The sequence below is a fragment of the Gouania willdenowi genome, chromosome 20 (genome assembly GCF_900634775.1).
Source record: "Gouania willdenowi chromosome 20, fGouWil2.1, whole genome shotgun sequence".
Taxonomy (NCBI): domain Eukaryota; kingdom Metazoa; phylum Chordata; class Actinopteri; order Blenniiformes; family Gobiesocidae; genus Gouania; species Gouania willdenowi.
The window spans coordinates 13647186-13658097 of record NC_041063.1 but is presented as its reverse complement, the minus strand read 5'-3'; the positions used below and the strand labels follow the sequence as shown (position 1 = coordinate 13658097).

Below are 10912 nucleotides of genomic sequence, written 5' to 3'. Positions count from 1 at the left end.
ACATTTTTGTTCCTGCTGTTGTTTTGGGAACAAGACTTGGCCCGCTATCATCGGGGCCTCCTGCAGCATTCCTAAAACTCCGTCTGCTTGGAGTCAGCGGGAATTCTTTCCTACTGCACATGATATCGCTCATGTTTCTGCGCACACCTGTGATATTTTTACATCACTAAATTAAACAGTGGCACTGAAGCTTTTTATACTGAGCTGAAACATGACACCTTTGTATATTGCTTTGATTCCTTCATGTCAGCCTCAGGTTTACGGAGGAATGAAGTCATCCCTGCCACACTAATCCCTTTCACTACAGGAATAGACTCAGTTCAGTCCAGTTTTGGTAACTGTTATGTAACTCATGATAGTTCATGGACATATGTGGCTAATGCCCCCTAGTAATGCGGTTCAAACCTAATCTACCATAGTCCACTAGGACCACTACTCCTCTAAACCTAATTGTATTTGTAGAACAAGAGCTATAAATAAAGACTAAAAAAAAATAAAACACGTTTCTATAAGATCCTTCATGTTGCTTTTAACCCTCCTAATACTATTCTGTGCATTGAGCTAGCACAGGGTGGTGCAGATATCTAATATTGACAAGTTAGAAATGTTACAGTTAATTACTGTGAGGTAAAAAAAAAAATGAATGAATGAAAACTAGTGCACACTACTGAGGGTCCTGATAATGAAGAGCCATAAGCCTTCTTACGTTAAGAAGTGCTCAGTGAGATTACAGCCACACACACATACTGCACGGACATCGTCTTTTTCACTGGTGCAGGAAACCCCTTGTTTTAGTTTGTGCATCGTACAATTATTTCTTATCCTCTAAAACTATTCATTACTATTTCTGTATGAGAATTTTTGTAGTAATCATTATACAGTATAATGATGACAAATCCTGGATAAAAAGGCCAATATCAATACAAAGTCAAAAACCTGTATCAACAAATAGGGAGAAAAAGATCCCAAACAATGACTGGAGAACTACTCTGTGCTCTTTATTGGCATGGCTACAAGCATCTGTGTGACACACCTTAGCGTGGAGTATTTTTTCTGCACTGCACTTGTTGAGAAGATTACCTCTGAGCAAAGATTAAGCAAATTAGGCACGATGGCGTCTCCTGAAATAAACTGTCACCGTGCAACTCGCTCCGCAGCAGTGGTGATGTAGAGCACGGAAAAACAATTCATGGATCCTTGGAAATTTGTCGTTGGGACGACCGTGATGCCGGAGAAGGTTGGTTTTCTTTCAGATTCAGTTTTTGTGTGTTTGCTGACAGTGTTTTATTTGTCAACTCAGTTTAAGTTTAGTTCGACTTGCTTTTCGTTGGAGTAACAAGATCTTGATCACAAATTTTTAACATCCTGTTTGTGAAAACATTGTGACTAACACTTAGTCCAAAATCAACATGTCTTTTTAAAATCTGCATCTTTTAGTAAGGTTTCTCTCGTAACATTTATCAAAAATAATCCAGATTGGGGGTAAATGTTGAAATTGTCAGATTAGTGCTGTGAAGTTTTCAGTAATTGTTTAGATTCAAGGATTTAAAATGGGCAAAACATTGTTAAACAATAATAAGAAAAATTAACTAAAGTGAAAGAGAAAAAAACACATTGAGGATTATTGCTCCTTGCTTGCCGAGCATTGCTATTTTTTTTTTTTTTTTTAAATTCCCTGGTAAATCATCACGTAACACCTGAACTCTCAGGTCACATGACCTGGTGACATCAGTTTCACCAAGTAAACAACATATGCCACTTAGGTCTTAAGACCCTATTTATAGTGGCATTGAACAAGCTGTGTTGTTGTTTTTGTGTTATTTCAGACACAAACCAACAACAAGTTTCATGGTGGTGCTATAAATCCTTCTGAGGTTCTAACAAAATATTGTAAATCTTGGTGAAACATATCCAACATGAAAACCACATCTCACTTTTATTAACACAGCTGGCAGCGGCAAAAAGGAACCAGTGCTGTAATAATAACCCATCCATCCATCCTGCTAACTACTACTAGCACAATAGGCTACAACCACCACAGGGCCAATGCACAACTCACTTAGAGATTCATTTAGTATATGTGGAAAACAAACTCCCACACAAAGTAATGAAATTAATGAAATTATGAAAGGATTATAAAATGTATGTATAATATTAAAATGCTATTGGTTTGTCTTAACTTCACACCTTGAGGTTACTTCTGATTGGCTTAATCAAAATCACATCCCATCGCACAAACTTGCCCCTAAAATTATATAGATAAAGCAAAATTAGTTAGATTAAATTTTGTCCTCTTGATAAACCATGAGTAATTTTGGCAAGTTTTTAATTTTTGGCAAAAATTTCACAGTCATCTTGCTTTGTGTAGTCTTGTCGATTAAAATAACACGTGTGGAGTTTGTTTAAAATCATTTCAACCTCATCTTTTTAAAGAATATGGTTCTAGTGTAGCATTTGCTCTGTGGATTAGTATAGAAAAAAAGTGTTTTTGAAAAGCTTCTAACCAACTTTTTTCCTCCTGTGTAGACAGTCAGCAGAGATGAATGAGGAAGGTCTGCGGAGGGCACTCCCTGATCAGTCATCAGGGAGTGGGCACACCTTTGGTACCTCTCGTCACCCAAGCGTCAACAACCCCATACTGTCAAAGAGGGTTTGCTTCTACAAAAGTGGCGACCCTCAGTTCAGTGGCCTGCGGCTGGTCATTAACAACCGCACCTTCAAAACCTTTGATGCACTCTTGGACAGTCTCTCTAAAAAGGTTCCCCTGCCATTTGGAGTGAGGAACATCACAACTCCCCGGGGGGTCCATGGAATCAGGACTTTAGACGAACTGGAGGATGGAAAATCTTACATCTGCTCGGACAGCCGTAAAATAAAACCTATAAATCTGGCCCAGGCCAGAAAAAAGCTGCCACCCTGGTACCATGCCAGACCTGTGAGCTCGAATCGAAGGAATGTGCAGAAGGCCAGGTTTTTCCCAGGCCGCAGTATCCACAAGAGGGAACAGGTAGTTGTGCGCACACCCAAGAAGCTGACAGTTTTCCGTAATGGAGATCCAACAGAAAAACACACTGTGTTGCTTCACAAAAAGACTACCCCCAGTTATGAGTCCATCCTGGAATACATCTCCCAGCTGATGCAGTTCCATGTGGTGAAACTACTCACTCCTGATGGCAAACGTGTAAGTTCTTTTTTGTCATCAGCGATTGTAAATCTCTTCTTCTGTTTCATTTTGACTGCTTTTTGATGTTGGTGCTCTACCGCACTTAAAACTCTACACAATGTTAACCAAAATCTACAAAATTGTTATAATTTGACTACAAAAACATTGAATTACACCTGGTAGGGAATATAACTTACATGAAGCAGAAACTGAAGATGATTTCAGATCTATAATTAAGCACCATAATAGCCAGTAAAGAATAATGGGACACAGGGGTCAAGGCTTGACAAAAATATACTTCATATACCAATTAATATTTGGAGTTATGGATGGAAGTTTAGGTAGATTTTTAAATGGTTGCTCTATAATAAAGCATGTTCTGCTTTCTTTCTACTGCAGGTTGATGGGCTTCCAGGGTTGATTTTGTGCTCTGGGATTGTGGTTGCTGTTGGCAGGGAGCCTTTTAAACCTGCCATCTATAGTTCAACAAAAGCACCACCTTCTGCATGGCTACAGACCAGGAGACAAAAGAATTTGAAACGTAAGTTTATCAATCAATGTAAAATATGATCTTACTGTTTCGATAGATCATGACTATTCTTTACAACTTCATTCTGAATGGTTGCCTCTATCCAACAACCTTTTATAACTATGACTAATGCAATACGGTAATCTACCTGGTCTCATTGGATAAAGCTTGACGAAGTGCTGAGGCAATAATAATGTAGCTAATACTGTAGACGACCTACATACACTGTCTACCACCTCGATAGCTTTTTTATGAGCACTGGCCACTCATTTTCATTGACTGATCTTCTCTTCTGTGTTTTTTCATGCTCCACTGATGCCATTTCCAAACTGCCACCCTTCCTACTCATTTGGATTTTCTGGCTGATCCAAAGGCAAAAAGAGGGTGTCATACCCTTCAAAGTTAAGGAATTTCTCCCCATCTTCTGAAAGATACGTTGTCCATCAGATTCATAACACCATGGCAGAGAAAACATGTGCTATTCCCACTAACTCCATAGAGATGGATTCCAATAGGATACTGGAGTCTGTTGCTGAAATGGAAGATGACACCTGCCTTGGTGATGGAATCCCAAGGCAACCCTGCTCACTGCCCAACGAAGATGACATCGAGAAATCCTTTCAAGTAAATCAGGATGGTAGCATGACAGTGGAAATGAAGGTACGGTTAACTCTAAAGGAAGAGGAAACCATTCATTGGACGACCACAGTGTCACGCTCAAGTACAGCCAACAATCTTGATGCCATGGATCCTGAGCAACTGGTCTGCTCATCTAAATCAAATTCACTGGATTTACAAAGTACTTCTTCTCTGGGCTCCATTAACAAGGACAAATATAATGTGGACCCGTCATCACAGTGCAATGCAGCTTTTAGGAAGAGTAGTAATGAAGAGCATGACATCAAACACCTTACAAATGATGTGTTTCCAGGCCATGTTCCAACTATAGGATATACACAACTGAGCAAAAAGCAAGCATCTGTGGAGAGTGTCACATCTGTGACAGAACAAGGGATCCAAGAACAAATGATGGGCTCTTATTCCTACCAGGAACACACAGGAAATGGAACAATGACAGAGCAGTATTGCATGGTTAAACAGAGTACCGGTAGACCAGTTCCAAAACCAAGACGACTTGCCTCTTTGGATGCAAACCATAAAAATGTGTGTGAATATAAATCTTCAGGACTGAATGAAATGATGCAGATTGAGTCACGTGGAGAGGAGGTGACTGAATCTGTCTTAAACATATATGAGCAGAAAACCTGCCAAGACAATTTTTTAGCAAACATTTCTGTCAACAATATGTCAGCCACTAGAAGTAGACCAGCCACTTCAGAAAATGGGCATCACTACTGTAGTAATGAGTTTAAACCAGAACAATGTAGGCCCTCAACTGCCTCTGAGTCTATTAGCATTTGGAAGGCAGAGAACAATTCTGCAACATCAGATGCAAACCCAACTTTTTTAGACACGGATCCAATTCAAGCTAAAAATAGGCAAAGAAAATACAGAAAGGCAAAAAAAAATTATGTCAAGCCTCATCATATAGAGGTCAGTAAATTTAAAAAGCTGTCAACAAAAGCCAAAATGACTAATAAACATGTCTGGTGGCTTTTAAGCCCAAGAAAAAGACAAAAAAGAAAGGTCACTGGTGATAGTCGGGTGCCAAAAAAGCCAAAAATTTTCTCAAGTGCAGGATTCCTTAAGAAAATTTATGGAAATAAGCAAAAGTCTACTAAACACCCTCGAAAGAAGGTGTCACTAAACAGGGACAGAAGTGTTACCACAAACAGCTTATCTGATGACACAAAAAGAAATGTGGTTCACAATTTAATTAAAACACCAATTTGGAAAAATAAGTCAAGTGCCAGAGTAAGGTTTAGTTCTGCTAATGTAAGCCAACCACGGGCAGCACTGACTAGGCAGACTTCAATGCACATGGGAAAACAGGAAGAAAACAAAGATGAGGATGTAAGTGAAAGAGTGGCTCTACCTGATTTTATTTCATCCAGTACTCTTACTAGGCAGTATGTTGAAAATTGGCTAGAGAAAACCCATCTTAGACCACATACGGATAATAGCAGCTGCGAAGAGACTGAACTTCTGCCGGGCTTGATCACAGGGCCAGGAGAACGCAAATGTTTAGTCAAGACATCCAACACAGAAACATCTCAAACTGCTGAACCTCTTCCTAAGAGTGTGCAGAGGACTTCGGTCAAAATGAGAGTGAAATCTTTTGAAATTAATTCTACAAACTCATTGAAGGAGAAAACAACTGTTAGTCAGCAGATCAAACTAATCACCTCTAACAATACCGATAACTCCAAAGGCTTTTCTCAAGACACCAAACCTCATTTAATTGGAATAGACTCCAAACCACTTCCACCAATTATTCGGACTAAAGAGGAAACTCTGCAGAAAAGTGTGGAAAAAAGTGTTTTTTTACAAGAAGAAAGACCAGTATCACCCTTACTGGAGCTGCCACCACCACCATCAGCTGTCGAACTGGCAGAACTAGCATGTAGTGATGATATCATGACGCAAGCATCATCAGAGGCCAGCTGTTCTTTATACAGACTCACCTCATCAAGCAGTATAAGACCAGATACTCATACCTTACCAGTCACCTCTGTATCAGACAATCTTGTTTTGGCCAATGTTCCCAACAGCTTGGATGAAGCTTCATTATCAAGAGTTCCATCCATTAAAAGAGCTCCATTGGTCAGTCATTTGTCTTTTGAAAGAAAGATGTCACTCAGAAAGGCCAACCTGGAAAAACACACACAGATGGCCACCACTCCCAATAACAGTCCTGACAGTGTTCTACCAAATGGCACATGTCTAAAAGGAACATGTATCATCAATGCATCAATGAATCTACCACAAGAAGAGAAACAAGAGACTTGTACAGATGTGTTAAGCTATCAATCAGGTTGCACTTCTGTATATCCTTGTAGTTTGACATCAGAGGAGAGAGAATTATCACCCAGCATTGCATCAATCACGGCTTCAGAAACAAGCAGTCTCACTGTGGAAGAGACACCACAAACAAAAACACAAATTCCAACCTCAAAGAATGCAGCTTCTCTTAAAACCTCAACGAAGAAGGTGAAACCGAAGGCAAGTCCATCATCAGAGAGAAAAGCTTATGATAAAAAACCTTCTTTGGGACTTTCAAATAATGACTCAAAGGTATCATCATTACAAAGTCTTCCTATAAAAACAACACCAGATGGTAGTTCAAAAAAGACTGCAACACTAAACGTTAGCCCATCAATTGAGAGAAACCAAAAGCTCAATAAACCAAAGTTGAAAAACAGGCTCTCACCATATTCTCAGTCGTTGAACGTAGGCTCTCCACCTGTTAGACACAACTCAATGAGAAAACTGCTTTCCAGAAATCTATCCCTCCAAAACCCATCAGAACCAACCAACAAAAAGAAAGTGTTGTCAGTAAGAAAAGCTACTCTTTCCAGTAATTACACCGACAAAAATTGTGACACCCTGTCCTCCGTGGAGGATGATCAAAAGCTTGGATTTGATCCTGTGGCAACAAATCAAGACAAATTGTCTGAAATGCGAGTATCACTACAGTCATTTAGCACAACAAACCAGCCAAACATGAAACCAGTTCTGGAGAAGATTTGCTACTCAATCAAGTCCATCAGGAATATCACTCAGAGCAAACAACCTTCATGCCTGGAGAAGTCCAACAGTATGCCTGACTTCTCCTCCCATGTTGCATCTGCTTTTGGGTCTTCATCCAAAGCACTTCTTGCTTTTTTGTCAGTCATGACCCTAAAGGAAGGTATGACCAGCTTTCACATGGATGAGCTAAATGCAAATAATGTCAGCTGTGCAGAGGCTTTAAAAATGATTTATTCCCTCAAAGAAATTGCGAACATCGAGGATTCTCACAAACTCAAAGCTAGTTTGTCTAGATTACAACTATCAGCCTCAAAACAGCTCCTGCAAAGCTGGAGAGGCTTTCAGGAAATCAGCAACAGATGCAAAAGTCAGAGCTCAATGAAAATCAGTTCGGATCCAGAAGTCAATGGCTTAGTTAGTTTAGAACAAGACAACAGCCCTGTAGAAAGGGCTATTGATGAGCTCATGGAGAGTCTGGAAGTACCTGAAATGCTCAAAGAAGAACTTGCTTCATTTTCAGCAGAAGCAGAAAATGGCAACTGTGAAGAAAATCAGCTGTCATCTGGAAAAAGCAGTGATGGATTTGGGAACCAGTACAACACTAATGTTGATGTGAGGAACATTATCAAAAAATTCTCAATGATCAACCAACAAGAGGCTGACAGCATGGCACGTGTTCACCAGAGAGAAATGCTCAAACCAGTGAGTCAGACATTTAAAGACCAAAGTGGGCAGAGTGATGTAACAGCTGAAGAGTTCAGATCATTAATACATGAGAACAAAAAGGATGTTCAGGTGGATGATGTGGTTGAAGAAAAACAAAAAGAAAGAGAGCACAAAAAAGAGAAATCAATCACAGAAAGAACACACCAAAAACAGCAGAGCGTAAATGATGAACACACTGCTGAGAATGGCTTCATCGAAAACAAAAGATCAGCCAAGGACGAACAAACATTATCAAGTGCCAATAAAGATTTGCAAGGCATTATTCAATGGTCACCATCCCGAAGAGAAAGTGATCAGCATGGTTCAGAAGCAGAACACAGTGAGACCGAACAGCTCAGCAGTGAAGACTTCTCCAACTACAAAGTTGACCCTGAGAAAGTGAACAAGAAGCTAGATCAGAGCAATGTAAACGTAAGTGTCATAGCGAAAGACAGTGTGTCCAACTCTAAGAGTGAATATGTTTTCTCATCAGAGGAGGTGGAACCTTCAGCTGCCTGTAAAAAACAGGAGCCCCAATCCTTCATTATGGGCTACAGTGTCAGTATTGATGAAAGCACAGGAAACTCAGATATGGGGGAGCCTTCATCAGAAGAACAGCCAGAAGTTGAATCTGACCATTCACAAATGATTGTTGAGGAAAACTTGTCTGGTAATGAAGAAGAGAAAGAAGAGGAAGGGTGTGTTTATGCTTCTTCTCAGGTTGACAACCTAATATGTGAACAAATTGAGACTTTGACAGGACCGAAAGAGAAGAACCCCGTACGCTTGAAGGATAGGAGTTGTGAAAAACCAGAAGGCAAAGTAGAAAAAAACAGAAGCCCTGTAACAGAAAATCTGAAATTATTGATTCATGAAGACAACAAAGGTTCAAACCAACGTAATGAGCTTGTGACAGACGGTGATATTGGGAATAATCACAGCAGCTGTGAGGAAATTTTGGGCGAAGTTCAACCAAAGACAGAAGACGAACAAATTAGCAGTTCATTGGAAGAAGAATTAAGTTACTTAGGCAAAGAGTCCAGTTCAGAGGAGGAGAGAGTCAGTGTAGGAAAACACATAGAAGACAGCACCGGACATGAGATTTCAGTGGAAAACCAAATAACATCACAGTCTGTGGCAGAGAGAGTAGTTCTTTTGGAGCAACAAGCTGCTGAGTCCCAAAAAAGAACTTATTCAACAAAAAATTCAGCTGTCAGATGTTTGTCACAAAGAAATGCTCATCTAGACTCAGATGCTGAAGTGTCTTCTGAATCGCCCACATCTCCCTTACCTTTGTGTACCCGATCAGCTCCTCAGTCATCGCTGTCCTTCAGCTACGACTCCAGCATTGTCATAACCACGGAGCCTGAGAGCAACACAGTCAGATCCATCAGGCAGATGTTCTTAGCAAAGAGCCCAATAGACGTTCAGCCAAGACGTTTCCCGAGGCCAAACTCGTCAATGCGGCCAAAGATCAGAGCTGAGACTTCGGTTAGCGGTGGCTATCAGTCCCAGACTTCAGATGACCTGTCCAGCTTTGAGGATGATTCACCTCGGAGATCCATCACCAAAGGCTTTGTGAGGAGAACAATTGAAAGGCTGTATGGAAAGAAAGCTCAACCCGATGAAGCAGCTGCTGATCGAGCTGCACCAGAAGCAAAGCACAAAGATAAAGAACGTCAAAGCTTTTTTTCCTCCCTCCAAGCTGCCCGATCCAAAGCCATGACTGAATTACATTACTTGAACTCCACCAACGCCTCAGAGACATTCACAGAAGCAACAAGATGCATCGCTTTTAATGCTCAGGTTGGCCCTGAAGATAGCCTTTCTATTGATAATGGACGTTGGCTGCTTAAAGAAAACAGTCAGATCAGAAAGTCTGTTTCAGATCCAGTTGGGATAAACAAAACCATCACAAATTCTTCTGAAAGCAAAGAAACACATGAAAGTCCAGAGGACAACACTCCATATTCTCTCTTTAGTACAAAGACTGCACAGGAGGAGCATAAAAAATCATTTTCTAGAAAGTGCATCTACTTTTCTTTGCCCCACGGCAGCGACTCAGAGCCTTGCCAGGATGATGTGAACAAGGGCAGCGTGAATGAGGAAAGTTTGATAGAGTTAGAAGATATTTCAAAGGACACCAAACTGCTGACAGAGAGGAACAGTCTGCTGCCAGCTGTGGGAGACATTAAACTGAAGGACAACAGAGTTCACCCACTGGGAAATCCTCCCACTGATGGTGATGTGGTGGTACAGCAGCCCGGCAAAGGTCAGGGTGTTGTTAACAGACAGGTTTATGAACCTGACATGTTGGACTTCCTGTATAACTTTTGCGGTCAGAATTGTCCAATTCTGTAAAAGTCTTTCTCTTGTTTGTATAACTACATTTTCACTTTTTTTTTTTTTTTTTTTAGAAATCATCAGAGGAACTTTACATTTACACTAAATTATGATGGGTACAACTTCCTTTGTAGTAGCAGAAGTAGCAGCTAGCAGGTGGCTAATGAGAAACACCTGCATGTATAGGGGTAACTTATAAACAGATCAACATAGTTGTTACCATGGCAATGCAGTGCCACAAGTCACACCAATGATTCACATAAAATGTTTTCAAAATTAATCCTTAATTTTGAATTTATAGGTAAACTTTTCTTCATATTCTTTCTGGTGCCTACAAAATGATGATGCCATAGTCATACTACTGATCGAACCATTACTGTCACCAATGAAGTGATGTGTCGCCCAATATTTGGTTGATCAGTTTGACTATATTATCTTTGAATATCTTGGCCAGCGTATTTGCCTCTCCAGAGCAGCTCTTCTTCCTCTTCTAGGTTGCATGTCAACAGGACGAGTACTTA

General features: G+C 40.3%; 1 protein-coding gene across 1 annotated transcript; it reads left to right on the top strand.

Annotated features, from left to right (window-relative positions):
• The first annotated feature begins 1123 nt into the window (after window positions 1-1123).
• Window positions 1124-10409, top strand: LOC114454553 (oxygen-regulated protein 1-like). The gene is made up of 5 exons (XM_028435100.1): window positions 1124-1237; window positions 2527-3181; window positions 3563-3722; window positions 9358-9649; window positions 10106-10409. Exons 2-5 carry the CDS (start codon window positions 2540-2542, stop codon window positions 10407-10409), a joined length of 1398 nt encoding a protein of 465 aa, XP_028290901.1. The 5' UTR covers window positions 1124-1237; window positions 2527-2539.
• The last annotated feature ends 503 nt before the right edge of the window (window positions 10410-10912 follow it).

Excerpts from the sequence above, each read along its gene's own strand:
- LOC114454553 (XM_028435100.1), top strand. The coding sequence starts at position 2,540 with ATGAATGAGGAAGGTCTGCGGAGGGCACTCCCTGATCAGTCATCAGGG. Across the intron at positions 3,723-9,357 it reads ACGTAAGTTTATCAATCAAT|CTCCTCAGTCATCGCTGTCC; the intron begins GTAAAATATGAT and ends GTACCCGATCAG. Across the intron at positions 9,650-10,105 it reads AGGAGAACAATTGAAAGGCT|CGACTCAGAGCCTTGCCAGG; the intron begins GTATGGAAAGAA and ends GCCCCACGGCAG.